Source organism: Bufo bufo, chromosome 5 (assembly GCF_905171765.1).
Source record: "Bufo bufo chromosome 5, aBufBuf1.1, whole genome shotgun sequence".
Classification (NCBI taxonomy): domain Eukaryota; kingdom Metazoa; phylum Chordata; class Amphibia; order Anura; family Bufonidae; genus Bufo; species Bufo bufo.
This window is the reverse complement of record NC_053393.1, coordinates 78,634,685-78,652,964: the sequence shown is the minus strand read 5'-3', so window position 1 is coordinate 78,652,964 and position 18,280 is coordinate 78,634,685. Positions and strand designations below refer to the sequence as shown.

Below are 18,280 nucleotides of genomic sequence, written 5' to 3'. Positions count from 1 at the left end.
TGTCCTAGAATGTATGCAGAACTGGTCGCCACCACTTTAAGAGTTTTCTAGTGGGTTAAGGTGGCAGGGCCTCACTACACATTACACTGGCACTTGCATATAGTACACGTTGGTAAGCGTTCCTGTCAGGCTGCTCAGCTATGATGGCATATCATAGGCATGATCACATGAATATTATCTATTATAGAGTAGCCTCACCCCAAGTGGAGACAAGCAGTACTGCCCTCATTCTAAGGTAGCTTTTGGCCATTTTAAATAATTTTTGGAGAACTAAACATTGGCATTTCCTTCCACCTAAGTAAGTGTTTTGAAATGTGCCATTGATGAGCGGTGTTACTCTCATGCTGGGCACTGTAGATCCCATTTTATTTTTCCCTGTGTTATTTTTCCCTTTAAATATATATATTTTTTTATTTACCCCTGTTCAGACTTAATAAAGAGTGTATCCTGTTAAGAGTCCCATCTATTATCCAGAACAGGTAGTCTTTATAAAGATCGCCCCACACTCTGGAGGACCCAGCACATCTATGCATTACACAGACAGGCCAGTGATTTTACTGGGCACTTGTTTAACACTTCATTTGGCCTATGGTGGAACTGCAGGACATTTAAACACTTGCTATGTTCCACAACAGTTTTCAGCTAATCATAGGGGAGATCTAGATGTGTAATTCCCTGTGATCATCCTATCACTGTGGGATAATCTAACAAAAGAAGACTTGTGCATCTTCAAGGTGTACCTGAGTTTTCAAAAGAAGTTTACATAATGACTGTGCTTCTTTGTACAATCATAACTGTGAAGGGACAGGTCTTGTTTGGGCTTCTAATTAGTCCCTTGTTCAGCTGCACGGCTAGATGCATTTCTCTCAGAAGCAGAGGTTGTCTGCCGTCTATGGAATCTGCCAGCACTGTACTGCTGTGACGTCCTTTCCCCTTCTTTCCACTATGTTTATTTTCTGCTCCCTAACGGATAAGGAGGTGCAATCATACATACAGACACACAGGAGACCCTTGAAATCATCAAAAGCTGTGTAGAAGCAATTCTTTTATCAGGCTCAGGATCTCAGCTAGTTCTGACACATCCCCACTTACTCTCTGCTGTCCTCTTTGTCTCCGTTACTAGTGACGGATCTAGCCTAACGACAGGCAGTGGACGGCAAGTTAGGTGGAAGTGAGACCCCTAGTGGCAGATTTTTTAATTGAAATTATTTAAAAAATGTGCTAGTTACACCACTCTCTATTAAATGAGATTGTATGACTCTTTAAGGTTTTGTCTAGTTTTCTGCTTCTAAATCCAGTTTGGTAACACCTACAGATAACTACAAATGGTAATCGGTGATGGTATGCAGTAAGTCCACATGATGATTGCTCTGTTTTTATTTTATCACTCTCCCCGGCTGTTAATACAACAGGAAGGCAAATACGGATTTAGAAAGAAGACATAAAATCTTTCAAATGTGTATATTCATTTTGCCAAACCATTCCTCCTGTGCACTTGTTCAGCCTCCAGCTATAAAGAAACTGAGTTGTAAATGTTTCTTTGCAGAAAAAAAAGTTGAGCTCAAACATTTGTGTTTCCGCATTGGGTGGAGTTATTCATGGACGTGTGTAGCTCCCAAGCGGCAAGAAGTGCATCTTTTCATAAATGCTTGTGTCTGTTATGAGTCCAAAATAAATGTTAGGGCACTTACTGGTTGTCTTGGCACATACCTGAAGGATGAACGGAGGCCTGTGGAACAGGAAGCATGCCTGTTTTCATTGCCGACCGTCTTTTATGACTAAGTATAAACATTTTTTTTATTTTAATGTCCCATACTATAGATAAATAGAAGGACAATTTCTTATGTTTCATGGTTGGAAGGCAAACCTTGGGATGACTTTTTCCTGCCGTGGATTTATGGGAATCTGAGATAGCCTTGGTTTTTTAGTTTTTTTCCGAAGAGTTGTTGTTAGCACATTCTGTCTCCATTAATCCTGTGTGAACACCCACTACTTCTGCTATGGAATCCATCATTACATGGTGACTATTATTCTGTCCCACTCTGCTTCAGGGAGGTCATAAAGAATTGCGATTCCTGCTCTCAGATTTGAGAGCTATGTAAATGTAAATGCAATTCCTTACTTTTTGTGAGCTAAAAAGTTGAGGTTCTGACTTATTGTGGATGAGGCTCAGAAACCAAGCAACAAATTGAAAATGAGACCTCATACTGTACATGACAATCTCTTTCAGACCAAGCCAGCACCAGACCTGATCTTCATATGGATCCAGAGATCTTCATATTAATTGCTCAAATATTCAACCTGGCAGCTCACGGGATGTGTCCTTTGTGCTCCTCTCTCCCTTCAGCTGTCACCATAGATAGGGCTGGTAGCAGGTGAAGGATGTAACTGAGCATGTGGAACCACTTCAGTGAGGTGGACAGAGAAATAAATGAATGTACAGCAGGTGGCGCTCTATAGATACATTTTATTGAATAACTTAGTGGCTACGCTAAATTTTTAATTATATGAAATTACAAAAGTAGTCAGATCCAAGTTGTGGTTTGAAAAAGGTAAAATATATTTCGTGGGACAACCCCTGGCAGATTTCCTTTAAGACCCTCACACATATAAGATTACAGAGGCCCTCTGACACCCCTGACACATGATCTTAGGGGTAATAAGGATGGAGACAGGAGATAAGCCACTGCTACAGCTGTCTGTCAGAGGCTTTCTCATCTCTTGACATTATAAAACACATGTATGCTCAGCTGAACCAAGCTAGGAGGGTGTCACGGTAATATTGTTTGACCATGACGCGGTTGCAGTGCAGACTGGTTGCCGGGGGCAACGAGTAGTTTTCGGTTTGCACGTGCACTTCCCCTTAGGTGATTCTTCCTGCTGTTAGGTGAGTTGTGAGATGCTTGATCTGTACTTGGATGAGATCTGAGGGCCATCCAAGTTTGACATCAAGGTCTTTTAGCAATGTCATCCCCATGTCTTCTCCATGTCTCCACCCATCCTTATGTGTCTATGTTTGGTGTGGGTTTGATTTGGGATTTGGTTGTTATGTCTTGTGCGTTGTTACATGTCTGGTCTGTTGATGTTGTGTCCAGCATGTCTGCTAGACATTTCCCCTGTTCGTCTTCTGAACCTAAAGACATTAGCAGCCTTGCCTGGAGCCACCTTGCTTCGGTGTCCGCATGGGGGTCCAGGTTGTTGTTGTCTGGTTATTCCATCTTTGCTGCGGCAGGTGTTTGATGTTCCGTTGTTACATTGTGTTCTTACCTGCCGTGCAGTTGCTGCATTGTCTTTCTCCCTGTCTGCTACTGGGCCGCTAGAGACGCCTTTCATCCGTGGTGATGGATGAACAGGAGGTCTCTGCCCTGTCACTATGTTGAGGGCGATGAAGGGATTCCTAGACCTTTAGGTTCGTGGGTATGAGCCCCCTTACCTTTTGAAGGCGGCTCATACAGCTAGGAGCCTAGGGCAATTTTAGGGAAGCTTTAGGAGGTGACCAGCTCCCTTTTCCCTGCCTACGGCCTAGTACCTGGTGACATTGTATGGTGAGGAGTTTCCACCAGTCCCCACCTTGGCAGAGGGAGTCCGGAGGAGTAATTGTTGGCCAAATGCTTGTTTTGCCGTTTGGCATTTTAGCCCCATTTAAGAGAATGAAGCAGCCGCCTGTACGAATTTGCCTCTGTAACCAAGGAAGGGAACATGGTGCTCACATTAGCATGGGTCCCAGAGGTCTGATCACCATCAGTCAACATGGATGGCTTATCCTTAGGATAACTGTGAAGAACTTTTAGTGTGTGTGTGTATGTATATATATATATATATCTATATACACTATTAGTCTGTGTTATTAGAATGACATGTAGAATGGAATAACATCTCTGCATGGATTTTTCTTTCTCCTCTTTCTTTGTCATCTCTCTCAACATAAAGCTCTGAAACACACATGTTGAAGTCATAGTTCTGGCACGCTAGCAGCCTGTCAGCAGAAAGACAACATATTTATCTGGGAGTAAAAGCTGCTCAGCAAAAGTCTGCCAAGACTGTCATTTCACAGACCATATTTTAAAAACCAGGTTTTACCTGAATTTCCCCAAAACACTACAATACAGGAATACAGTTATCGAAAACCGGCTGTAAATCTTAGCCTTGTGTGTAGCGTAATTTACCCGTTCATGTGAAATATAATGTTATTAAAGGACTTTGTACCCCTAGCCTTACAAGTTACTGTATAGCATCACAATTTTCCACAATGCTTTTGAGAGTAGGTACTGTACTGGTCCCTGTCCCAATCTAATCAACACACATACAGAAAGTAACTTTTCTACACCCATTAACTTGCCCCTCGGACCCTTCACTTGGCACCCTTTGACCACTTTGACCTCTGATCATATTTTATCTCACTTTGCAATTAATACTGGGAAATATATAAAACAAATTTCTGTGTGTTCCAGGAGCTCAGCCATGTCACCCTCCTTCAACTTACAATTCTGTGTCTGGCTGTAAGACAACTGGCTGGATCAGCCATCCCCCTAAGTTTGCAGTAGGACAAAAAGGTTATGGCTAGCCTCTGTCTAAGACCTGCCCTTCATTCGGGTCTCCAATTGAACATGGGCGTAAAACCTGTGCACGCTACAGGATTTCTAAAATAACAACGGTGGCTCACTCACCGTGGGCCCAGGATGAAATACTGAGTATATTTTTCATATACATTACATTTTTAATCTTGGAGTTACCCAGTTACTTTTATCATTTATTTCTAGGTTTAACTGTTTTTTGTGGCCGATGACTACTAGTTATATCTTGTCAATTAAACAATAACCTCAATTTTTTACATATTAAGTGGCTGCAAATGAGAAATGATCAGATTATCAGACTAAGGGCTCATGCACACGGCCGTTGTCCCTCTGTGGCCATATTGCGGCCCGCATACGGCGGGTCCGCAATACATGGGGCATCGGCCGTGTGCACCCCGCATCACGGATGTGGAATCATTCACTTGAATGCGTCCGCAAACCCGGAGATGCGGTGCGGAAGCACGGATCGGAACCCCACGGAAGCACTACGGAGTGCTTGCACTATTTTTTTGCGGTGCGGACCATCGTATGCGGTTCGTAGACCCCATTCAAGTTAATGGGTTCGCGATCCGCATGCGGCTGCCGCACAGTCAGTGCCCGTGCATTGCGGTCCGCAGCACGGGCCCGGCCAGCACACGGTTGTGTGTATGAGCGCTAATGCTAACTAAGAGCTAGGCCACTCCAGTTGTTGTGAGTAGAAAAAGTAGGAAGTGAGTAGGAAAACCGCTTTAGAACTTGAAACCGAACTCTGCTTCGGGTCCGACTAGTACCTCAGAACAGAAGCCGAGTTCGGTCTCAAGTTTTAACTTTAAAAATCAGTTACTGAAGTTATTCAACAAAGTCACACGCGACTTCGTGAATAACTAACTTTGTCTCATAGGAGCCCATACATTCTAATACTGTACGGAGATGGATCTCCGTACAGTAGTATTCCGAAGTTTTGAGCAAAGCGACTTCGTATAAAGCATCCAAAGATTGCTTTGCTTAACACTAGTATTGAGACGTAAAAGCAAACACAATGCCATAGCACATGGGATAAAACTAGCGCTATTTTCACTATATAAAATGAATATGAGATACTCAGCAAATATATTTTGATCAAAGTCTTTTGTGGTCATCCAGAGTGCTGTTGAATTGGGTTTCCTTTTACTTTTTTCACAGGCTGTTTTTATTTAGCGCCGTATATAGTTGGAGCCTGACTTCATTTGAGGTCTGTTGGCAAAAGGGGAGGTATCCTATCATGTAGGATCCCATCCAAAAGAGGTCACCTTGCCGTTGTGGATGGGTACAAATGATTTTGATCAAAATAGAATTCCTAAGTACCTGATATTCATTTTATATAGTGAATATAGCATTGGTTTATATAGTCTGGTTGCAGAGTGCTGTTGTATTGTGTGTTTGCTTTTACTTTTTGTATTTTCAGCGATGGTGATGCGCAGCTGCGGATTTATTTTATTTTATGGGGTGTGCTGACTAACCTTATCTTGGAGACTGCTGATTTATAGTAAAAAAATTAAATAAATAATGTGTCTGGACAATGGTAGATCATTTTGTAGAATAGTTTTGAAGGTTTAACCACTTGACTTCTCAAACATTTACTTGCATGGATAACAACAGTGGAGACAATAAAGCACACAAAAAGTATTTCCTGATATTGCCTGAAGATTGCACATCTGTACTATGTACAGCACATAACGTATAAAGTGCAAATGGCGTAAACTGGTTCTAAAACATATTTGCAGTCACGTTCGTAGGATACCTAATCTAAAACATTGCTGCTTTGGCTTCTTCTGAATTGATGATCTTATTGGCTTTCTACTGGAATTCTGTTTCAGTCTTTGACAGTTTTGGCAAGTGCGGAGGAGAACAATATTTTGCCAGCAGCCTTTGGGGTCAGTGACATAGCTGGCAAGATTCCTATCGTAAACGAAGTTTGGCACTTACCAGAAAACATGAGATACCACTCGACATTTAGAAGTTCTTTTTTTTATTAAATGCAATTAACATTTTGTATATTATTTTTTTTTTCAAAATTATGGATTCTAATTAGAGATGAGCGAATTTCTTAAAAGTTCGATTTGGCTGATGAGCCGCATTTCACAAAAAAATTTGCTTAGTGACGAATTACTAAGTAAGTAGCGGGTGCAATAACGGGGAGCTGCAATAGCACCGCCCCATCATTGTACCTCTCAGATGCCGCGTTCATACATGATGATGGCATCTGAGTGTAAAATTAACAATCAGTTTTTTTAAATCAAACTTACCGCCCCCATTTGCTCGCGACAGGACGCCGCCATCTTGCTCAAAGATCTCGGCCGAAATCCTGTACAGCGCGAGATTACGTCATCACGCCGGCTGGCGTGGTGATGTAATGTCGTGCCGCACGGGATTTCGCCGAGATCTTCAAGCAAGATGAAGGCTGGCGGCCCATTGCGAGGAAATGAAGGAGGTAAGAATGGAATATTTTTATACTATTTCAGGTTAAATCGATTCGCTGATATGAAGCACAAGGAAATTCGGCTTCTAGGCGAATCGAATTTATGCTCATCTTTAATTCTAATGGATCTTTTCTTTTTATCCAGAAATGTCTGTTGAACTTTATCTTGTCATTACGCTTGTTTGGCCTTCAGCTATTTCTCCCTACTCCTCTATAAACATGCACTATCTGCATATTCAAATCTCCATGGGTAAATAATCGGCTGGAATATATTGAAATCCGTTATTCCCAATCCTTCTTTTCCCCTTATCTTCCCCCGCCTTTTCCAACCATAACAGCTGATCACCGATGGGTGAGAGACATCAGACCCATGGTGGTCAGCAGAATCTCGGATCAGCTTCTATTTGAGAAAGGGTTGTGTTCATGAGACGACCACTTAAAGGGCTTGTGTCATAAAACATATTCTGCATTTTTCAAACCAGCACCTGGATCTGAATACTTTTCTATTTGTATATAATTAAAAATTTAGTATAGCGCCACCTGCTGTTTGTTCTTTTATTTGTTTTTTGGTCTGTCTTACTGAGCTGGTCGCACATGCTCAGTTTAAATCTTCAACTTCCACCAGCCCAATGTTCTGTTAGAAGCTGTGGCAGTTACAGAGAGAGCTGCAACAGAAGGGACCCCCTCCTTCCCCGAGCTGCCAGGCTGAAGATGATCTAGCAGAGCAATTGGAGCAGTGAATGTGGAGATCTCTGGATTCATGTGAAGTACGGGGCTGGTTCTAGCTTTGTAAGAAAGGTATTGTCATATACTATATGATGTCTGATTTTAATTTTTTACATCAATCATGGCAGAATCCCTTTAAGAATTTAGTAAAGAATAACTGCAGATGGCCAATACTGCTTCCCATTTATTAAACAACATACCTCCAGTAATGTATTGATGATGTACATGTGTATCATACATCTTATGTATAGAGCAGACAGGAATCCGCTTGTGTTCCGTTGAAACCTGGCATGTTGTGAAGAGCGGTTGTCAGGCGCTCAATATGGGAATCATTATAAAATATATCCCAGAGCATTCGCTCAGCTTGCTTGAGTTTGCTAAAGATTAATATTTTGTAGGAAGCCGAAACCGGCCAGCATCCAGAATTTAATCAAGATTTGTCGAATGAAAATATTTGCATTGGCAATGTCAGGGTGAAGCTTTGCATCTCCCACCTTCATCTGTAGAGGCCTCGCGCTGTACTTGTGAGCTTATATGGTCACCTGTTGAATATCACGTATGGAAATTTCACTCACACACAGCCTTGATATATTCTGTAAATATTAAATCTGCGTGGGAAAATCAAAAGCTGGTTTTAGCATGCATTCCCATGTAAATGCTCTAAAATCCATATTTATTGGAAATGCAGCTGAATGAAGCACATCTTTGGAAGAAATATAGATTTTCTTTCAAGCCGTAGAGTAACTGGAGTGTTTAAGAAAACAGCACTGCCCTCAGGTTTATAAATCTTGTGCTGTGTTATATATACTGATGATGCACTCTGCAATTCCTTTTTTCAAATGGTCTTCCAACAACATTCATATTACAGGGTATTCCACTGACAAGATCCCTGGCGGCTGGCTGTAATATTTCTTCAGTAGAAAAAGCAGGTTGGATACTGTGCTGTATACCTAGTAGAAAGAGGGAGATTGTGATCCCACTGTATACAGGTCCAGTGAGACCAACTCCGGAATATTGGAGACTTCACTTACAGAAAGACATTGGACCAAAGAAGGGCTACAAAAATGATAGAAGGTCTTAATACATAAATGGCTATGAGAACCTTTGGGGACAATGTTTGTCATTGCAATTTACTCCTTTTGGGCTAAAGTTATATTTTTCAATTGGTCTTTATTAAAAAAATTTAACAGTTTGTCTTTTACAGTAGGGGTACTTTTGTAAAGGTCTACATACCTGGGTCTGCCGTCGATTGAAGGTCCGAGCCACAAAAAAAAAAAAAACGTTAGGAGGGAGAAAACCAACTTGCTCTGCGGCAAGTTCTTTATTTTCCAGCAATTGACCATATGTCTAATTTTCCCGGTCCCCTTAGAGCCCAAACACAATTAGAATGGCCTCTTAGTGACACCTGAAAATAAAGATGCCCATTAGTCCCCCCTAGACAGTAAAGATGCCCCTTAGTTCCCCTCAGTAGGATGATCCCTTAAGTGCCACCACACAAAATGAGAACCCCTTATATGTTCCCCAAATACAGTGCCCCCCCCCACACACAGGCACACGCACACACACTCACATACATACACACTCACATACATACACACACAGTATGCTATCCCCTTAAGTGGCTCCCACACAGTGCTGCTCCTTAGGTCCTCTCCTCACAGAGTGATTCCCCCTTAAGTGGTCTTCCACACAGAGTAATATCCCCTTAGGTGGATCCATCCCAATGATGCCCCTTTAAGTGGCTCCGCCACAAAATATGATGCCCTCTTAAGTGCCCTCCCCAAAGATGGCTGAGTGAGGCTCACTTGTGCAACCCATAGAATGATGCCCCACATTGCCTACACCAGGCAGAGCGGGCATGCTGGGAGTTGTAGTTTTGCAACAGCTGGAGGGCCGCAGGTTGGCCAGCCCTGGCCTACACCATGTACCCCTTCTGTCAGCTCCCTGCTTCTCCAGTGCGGGCAGACGCAATGTCTCGTCCTCGCACCTGCCGTGCTGATCCACAGACTGCAAAGCACGTCTGCTCCATGCTCTGCTGTTTGTGGCTCAGCGCGGTAAGAGCAATGGTGCCAACGATAAATCACTGGCAGCATGAAAACGGTGATACAGTTCTGATTTGATCCATGGTCCACTAATTGAGTACCCCTGCCATAGAGCTTTCAGTTTCATTGCATCTACAGACTATTGCTTTTTGCTTCACACTGAACCCGTCAAGGAACTGCTCTGATGGTGCAAACGGCAGCCCTTGTTTCTGAACACCTGACAGCTCCCATGCCCAATCTATTCTTCACATGTAGTGCTGTGAAATTGAGGGCTGAGATTTCTTGAGCCATATTTGGGTCTCCATGTGGAACGTGTTGGCGTCACTCCTCCTGAACAAATAAATGCTACAGGTCACAAGTTTCTGCAAACTATTTATGGTTGAGAAATATTTACTTGCTGCATCAGTCAGCTGCGGGTATGACATCTTTCATTGTGAGCCGACCCCATGCCTTTTGTATATAATCATGCAGTGCGGCACAATTAGTGACAGCGTAGGGGAGCATTATCACGTAATAAAAACCTACTGCTCCGAAAATAAACTTTGTTGCTGTATCCAAATATTTACTCCACACGAGGCTCCAGTTGCTACACAAGGGATGGATAGTTTGGAGGAGTCTGAGTTTTCTTCTTTACGTTTCTGAACTAGTACAGTATGTTGCATCAGTGTTTATTCGCTCTCCATTATTCTAGAAAGCATTGTGGAATGAGGACTGAGATCATAGAGAGAAAATGTGGAGTTCGATATTGATGCCCTGTTCTCAGGATAGGTCATCAATATCTCATCAGTTGGTGTCCCACACCTGGCACCCGTGCCAATCAGCTCTGGTGAGCGCTGCAGCCATCTTACAGTATAGTCGGCTGTGCTATTATTCTCGGCCGCGGAGTCACTCTAACCCAGCCTCTGACATCACATGTGAGTGGTCTTTATGACTGTGCTGTATATTTATTCATCTCTAACTGTGCGTTAAAGGGGTTGTCCCATGAAAAATATTCTACAGTTTTCAAACCAGCACCACAATCTGAATACTTTAGTAATTGCATGTCATTAAATATTTTGTATAGCTAACGAGTTATTCAGTAAAATATTTATAGTGCCACTTAATTTCTTATTTCGTTGTCCTGCTCACTGAGATGGCCGCACATGCTCAGTTTCATCTTTCAACTGCCTCCTGAGTTGTGATAGGGAGAGCATGGACACGCCCCCTTAGTTACAGTGAATAAGACCCTCCCCTTCAGCTCCCAGCTTGGTATAAATCTAGCAGAGAAATGAATGGGGAGATCTCTGGATTCATGTGAGGTACAGGGCTGGTTCTAGCTTTGTTAGAAAGTTATTGTCATGGTCTATATGATTTTTTGTTTTTTACATTATTCATGGATGACCTCTTTAAGACTTTGGCCACTATTGCTATATCTGCCAGGATTTGGCTTGTCTGATCTGCATATTGAGCAATTGGCTACCATGCCCATAGTGGAATGGTTACCTGCATGTCTGTCTTTTATTGCTATATTGCATTCTTGGGATTTATTATATTACTTGAGATTTATATGTTTGATCATCATTACTATATATTTATTACATTTTCATCCCCTGAAGAACCTAGTTGGGGGGGAAACGCGTCAGAGTGGCGTAGGGTGTAGTGGGGTTCATTAAGGGTAGGCACATGGACAGAATGTATCCACCATTTGGGTACATCTCTGGGCTGAGGGGGTAGTCAAGGACTGTTTAGGGAAAGACTCTCCCTTCCTGACTGCAGACACCCCACCTCAAGCTACTCTTCCATTTTTATACACACTTTTAATTGAGGTTTAAGACTTTTTTTATTTTTTTTTATTATTTTTTTATTTGTAATTAATAAAAGCTATGTTTTAAGAGTTTCATGCTTTGTCATGTCGTACGTCTTTGAGTATCATTTATAATTTTCACTAGAGCGTCTTACAGTATACCAAGCACAGTCCGTACATTATATTACAACCCAGGCCTGGACTGAACTGCATCTGCGGTGTGTATTCCGTAGACAACAACCTGCCGGAATTCTCCAGATGCGGCATTGCCAGATGCAACCGGAATGCCAGATGGCCCAATTAAGTTTAATGGGGTCCGGCAAAAATGCAGAGAGTTGGCCATACACAAACCGCTGCATGCTGGGTTTGTATCCGGCCAATTCCAGGCATTCTCTACTGGAACAGGCAACTGGATCGCAGTGCCGCAGATGTGAAAGTAGCCTAAGCCACGTGATCAATGAACATGACGTCACTGGCCTTAGGAAAAGGCCACGACACTTACCAGAGCCCTGCGGCTTCTTCAAACGGCTGATTGGCAGGGGTGCTATGAGTCTGAGCTCCACCAAACAGATATTGATAAACTATCCTGAGGATCAGTATTGAACTAATGGGAAACCCATTTAATATCTATATTCTTGGGTTACCTGTAGCTGGTAGTAAGCATCCCTCATGGCTATTCACACTGTATGAGTTAAGGGGCTAAAATCTGACAATTAAGCTCCCGCAGAGCATCGCATTAGGTGACCACAAAGGAGAAGATAGGAAGATATAAGCCAGTTAGGTTCTGTACGCTTTGCCTTTTAGGTACAGCTGCACCCTATGAATGTCACCCGAAATTTCATGTAATGTATGTCAGTGGTGTCGCAATCCGACACGCAGTGACCATCTAAGTTGGATATTTTTGTGACTGTCACATCACAGCAATGGGGCTTAGCCACCCCCATTCCAGTGATACTAGTCGTGATGTCACTGGGCCTGTGGGAAACAACTATAAGGCAGGGGCGCTACTGCCAGTGCCGCTGCCTTCTCAAACAGCTGATTGGCGGGGGTCCCGGGTGTTGGATGGACCTCTGCCAATCAGCTGCTGATGACCTATCCAGAGGATAGTATGAAGCACTTCAGTCACCTGTAGCAATTACAAGTCCACGCCAGGAGCTCTGCTTAACCAAGCACTAACAGTCTTTCAAACTTGCAGACTTGTGTGTTCTTTTTACCTCATTGTGCCAATATTGTATGTGAGTGAGCATGAGTAAGGGGGCGTTTTCTCCCGAAACGTTGCGTGTGGGGGGGGGGGGGGGGGGGGGGGGGGTGTGTGAACAATGTCTGTCTCAGCGTCCCTCATGATGCACCATTTTATATTGGAATGAAGTAAGGAAATAAGTATCAGATCGGGTTCCAGCTGTCTGCACCCCCGTCGATCAGCTGTCTGAAGGTGTAGTGGCACCCTCACGAGCGCTGCTTCTTCTTCACATTTACGGTGTCTCATTTGTAAAGGTGGCACAGTTGTAATCACCCTGTGCTGCTGCTGCTGCTGCAAATGAGATGCCACACAAGTAGATTTGAAGGATGGGTCATTAATATCTTTGCACTGCACAGCCCCTCAAATTTTCACTGGATTTCTCCGTAGTTTTTTTTTTCTCCCAAGACCTTGTAGAGAGTCTTATAATCTGATTAATTTGTGTTTCTAGGAGTGTCCCTAAACTCTTCATTGTATTATCTAGTAATGAAATTTAATTATAATAATCCTTTTTTATTTTCTAGGTGCCATCCTGTTGGCGAGTATACAAGGTTTAGCTCTGAATTTCGACCCAGTGTTGTACACATGGCTTCTATACCAGCCTCAGAGAAAAGGTGATCGACAGCCTCAACCGGTAAGCATATAGACTAGGGTTGTCACTATACCAAAATTTTGATTTGATTTCGAAACCATAAAAAAGTATTGCGATATTCGATACCACGCGAAAAAAAATGAAAACTCCAAAAAAAGCCTTGTGCATTCCGCATTTTATGGAACGTCCGGCCCATAATCGAACGATCCTATCCTATTTTTTGGAGGGGGACGAGTTGACTCAAAAATGACGAATCGTGCATAGGATATATTTTTCAATATTTTATTAGTTTGGACTTTTCGAACGTGGCGATATGTAATATGTTTATTTATTTATATGTTTTATATGTAAAATTGGGAAAGGGGGTGATTTATACTTAATATTCTGGTGTTTTTTTTTTTACTACTTTATTTTTTTTTATTTTATTATTTTTTTTTAATTATTTTTTTAATAACTATTTCCCCCTTAGGGGCTAGAACCTGGGTTCTTTTAATTCCTTGTCCTATTCACCCTAATATATCTCTATTACGGTGAATAGGACTTTACACTGTCCCTGCTGCCCTGGGCTTTGTGTACACAGCAACAGGGAGCTTACTGTGGCAACCAGGGCTTCAGTAGCATCCTGGCTGCCATGGTAATTGATCGGAGCCCCAGGATTACACTGTGGGGGCTCCAATCACAACTGCCCCTGCACCGCAATGAAGAGGAGGGAGGGGACCCTATGGCCACTGCCACTAATGATTTAATACTGGGGGGGTTGGGGTCGCACTGCACCACCAATGTGTTTAAACCAATAATACAAATACAGGAGGCGGGTGCCAACTGCAGAAACACATAGCGGACACCCGACCTCTATGACAGGGAACTGCGATCAGCGGCAGTTAACCCCTTAGGTGCGGCACCAGTTTAAAAGTAATATCAGGAAGTATTACTTTACTGAGAGAGTAGTGGATGCATGGAATAGCCTTCCTGCAGAAGTGGTAGCTGCAAATACAGTGAAGGAGTTTAAGCATGCATGGGATAGGCATAAGGCCATCCTTCATATAAGATAGGGCCTGGGGCTATCCATAGTATTCAGTATATTGGGCAGACTAGATGGGCCAAATGGTTCTTATCTGCCGACACATTCTATGTTTCTTAATTTTGGACTGTTTTGTACCATCTTAGCTTTTTATTTTCCATTGTAAAATGAACTAGGTATGCTAATAATGTTATATATTATATTATTTATATATATTAATATATAATATATTTATAATATTTTATAATGTTGTACACTGTGATATCAGAAAAATGTATGCGTTTGTTTTGTACTATTTTGCCTAAAGTAAAAAAAAGATTGTATAGCACATGATATATCTCATGCAACTGATCTAAATCTCAATGTACAAATCATATCTAAAGCCTCGTTCACATTTCCGCATCCGTTTATAAGTCCATACATGTTTCATCAATGAGGACGTCCCTGTGTCCGTTTTTTACCCTCCATGTGTCATCCGTATTCAACGGACACTGCTCAGCTGAAAATGTATTTCCAGAGCATCTCCGATCAGTGGTCGGTGTCATGGGTGCCCTCCATGTTGCGTCAGTGGTTTTTCAGTCATAGACTTCAATGGGCATGTTTGGTCCACATCACGGACCAGAGTAGAGCCGGCCCTCATGATTTTTTCACTGACCCACATTCAGTGAAAGACTACTGATGTGGGAACAAACATTAAAATCAATGGGTACATGTGCTGCTGCAGAAAATGCGGATAGCACACGTAAATGTGAACGAGGCCTAAAATAAATTAACTACTTGCATGGCTGCATGAAGACACCCTCTATAGAATTAAGCTGGTATGCCGATCAGTTGATTGTTGCAAATCTGTCTCTGATTCCTCTAATGGCATGATGTAGCTAGTAGCTACTTATGCAGTACCATGCCAATGCAGGGCGAAATATGAACAGTATGGACCTGTCAGAGTGGAAGCCACTGATACTTCAAGAGTGTTTTCTGTAGCCCATAGAGGTTTGATTAAAGTGTGGGTTCCTTCCTATGTAGGATGAGTCTGCCCGATTATGGCATATGAACACGGGTTATCTGGATGGGACAATCACTTTAAAGGGGTTTTCCAAGAGGTTTTTACTGATGACCTATCCTCCAGATAGGTCATCAGTATCCGATTGGTGGGAGTCCAACACCCGCTACCCCTGCCAATTAACACTTTGACAAGGTAGCGTCGCTCGCAGTCCCCATTCACTTCAATGGGGCTGAGCTGCTCCTAGGTCATGTGACTAATGAACATAACTTCACATAGCCTAGGCAAAGCTGATAGAAGGCCACGGCGCTACTGTGAGCGCCACTACCATCTTAAACAGCTGATCGGCGGGGATCTAAGGTGTCAGACTCCCACAGATCAGATACTGGATAGATCATCAGTACAGAAATCTCGGAAAACCCCTTTAATTATTAACAGTGTTGTCAATTTTCAATTTCTAAATGTTATATGATCTTCCTCCATTGGGTGTTGATTAGGTTGAGTTCACACTACAGTTATTTGGTCAGTTACTTCCATCAGTTATTGTGAGCCAGAACCCGTAGTGAAGCCTACTCAGAGAGAAGGTGTAAGGGTCCATTCACACATCAGTATTTTTTTCTTCCAGATTTACCTTCCTTTTTTTCGGATCAGTGTTTCCGCAAAAACCTTCCATTTTTACCAATTGTATATCCCCATCCGTTCAGTTTTTCTGCAATAAAATGTATGTTGCTAGGGTACTTAAAAAAAACCTCTAATTCCTTGAAACTGTTCCGCAGATGACATATTGATGCATTCCTCATGTCATCCGCAGTTTTGACTACAATGGGACCACGGAGCACATTTTGCGGGCAATAGTAGGACAAGCGCTATCCATTGGAACGAAACAATGGATGCGGACAGCACACGGAGTGCTGTCCTTATTTTTTGCGGGGCCATTGAAATGAATGGGTCCGCATTCCATTCCGCAAATTTGCAGTACGGATGCGGGTTACAAATTACTGACATGTGAATGGACCCTAATGGAAAGATCTGCACCTGTTCTGTGTTTTTGACCCGCATCTGGTTTTGGCTCACAGTCACTGATAGAAAAACGGTAACTGACCATATAACAGAAGGGTGATCTCAGCCTTACATAGGTAATTTTTGGATGCATAATTATTGCATATCTAATAGGAAAATCGTGTGTCATGCGCCTTCATGACTTCCACCAAGAATGGATGCAAATCGACCCTGTCCTATAAAGCAGGTCCTCTCCATTGTCCTTCATTCTGCTCTGGTTGAACATTTCTTTTCTGTAAGCATCAGTCCAGTTATGGAAACAGTGACAGCTCCTGTTTCTGGCTCTGCGCTGGCAGAGATCCTGTGAACCTGCTAAACACTTATTTATACCGGTTTTACCTTTCACCTGCCGAATGAACATTGCAGTGTTTATTTTTTCTGCTTTTTCCCCCGCAGCCGCTGGGATCCGCTCCTCTTGCCATGCCACTGTCGAGGAAGAAGGAGGATGAGGTGTCAGTTGGCAGCACGCCCTTGGCAAAGCAGGCATCGAATCAGCCGTCTGAGTATGCCAGCAGTCCTGTCAAAACAAAAACCGTAACAGGTATGCTCTCTTCTATAGCTGAGAAAATACATATCGGGAGCTTTTAGTGGGTCAGCTGTGCAAACACTCTCAGGCACCTTTGGGCTTTTCACAAATAGCCCCTGTGTTGGAGATTTAATGTTTCTATAATTAAAAGCCATCCGTTCTTATTATTTCTACAGCTCATGTTCTGCTTTTCTTCTTGTTCATTTTTTTTTTACTACAGCATTACTTCTGTTTCCCTCATTTTGTCTTAAAGTAGCACATGTTTGGCTTCTAGCTCGGTAAGGTGACAAAATCCCATGCGTATCTGCATTGTACAAATACATATTGCAGCAAAGTTATAACCACAGCCCAATTTACTGTATAAAAGTTATGTCATCCTCCACATGTAATGTAGATCAGTGTCTCCCCCATCCAGTCCTCAAAGAACCCCAACAGGTCAAGTCTTCAGGATTTCCTTAGAGTGGGTTCACACGTGCAGTTTTTGGTGCATTTTTTTGTTAACCAAAGCCAAAAGTGGATACAGAAGGAAGACTAATACCATTTTACATCTACTTCTATGGCTATAAAAAACTTAATAATCAAAACCATATCTGTGAATCCAGCTTTAAAAGGGTTATCGCATCTAAGACAATGGGGGAATATCGCTAGGATATGCCCCCATTGTCTGATAGGTGCATGTCTCAGTGGTGGGTTGAGTACAATGACAACAGAGCCGGGAAATGAACGGAGGGCGCACTGCGCATGCGCAGCCGCCCTCCATTCATTTCTATGGGGCTGCCGAAAATAGCCGATCGCTGGCTCAGCTATTTGCCTTCTGCCCCATATAAAATGAATGGGAGCATGGGCCGCGCATGCGCGGTGCGCTCCCATTCACTTTTATGGGAGTAGCACTTGGTGGTGGACGGACCCCAGGAAATCCGGGGTCCTCCAGCCACAGTGCTCCCAGCTTCATTCTCGTTGTAGGTGTGGGTCCGGCACCTATCAGACAATGGGGGCATATCCTAGCAATATGCCCCCATTGTCTGAGATGGGAATACCCCTTTAAAGGAGTATTCCCATCTCAGCCTTTTACGCCTGACACCAGGATACTTGTCTTAGGGCCCATTCACACATTTTCATTTTTTGGCTGCATCCGTTCCGCAATTTTGCAGATTGGATGCGGACCCATTCATTTCAATGGGGTCGCAAAAGATGTTGACAGCACGCCGTGTATTTGCAGACAATAATAGGCATTTTTATCATGGAGAACCGCGTTCTGTTCCGCAAAATACGGCAGTGTGAAT

General features: G+C 42.8%; 1 protein-coding gene across 5 annotated transcripts in view; it reads left to right on the top strand.

The window, feature by feature from the left end:
* Nucleotides 1-18,280, top strand: part of VPS13B (vacuolar protein sorting 13 homolog B) — a 1,020,896-nt gene that overhangs the window by 393,871 nt on the left and 608,745 nt on the right. For all 5 annotated transcript variants that reach the window (XM_040432419.1, XM_040432415.1, XM_040432418.1 and 2 more), the window contains exons 20-21: nucleotides 13,324-13,433; nucleotides 16,868-17,012. In XM_040432419.1, the coding sequence (XP_040288353.1) occupies nucleotides 13,324-13,433; nucleotides 16,868-17,012 (255 nt within the window). The remainder of the gene's footprint in view (nucleotides 1-13,323; nucleotides 13,434-16,867; nucleotides 17,013-18,280) is intronic.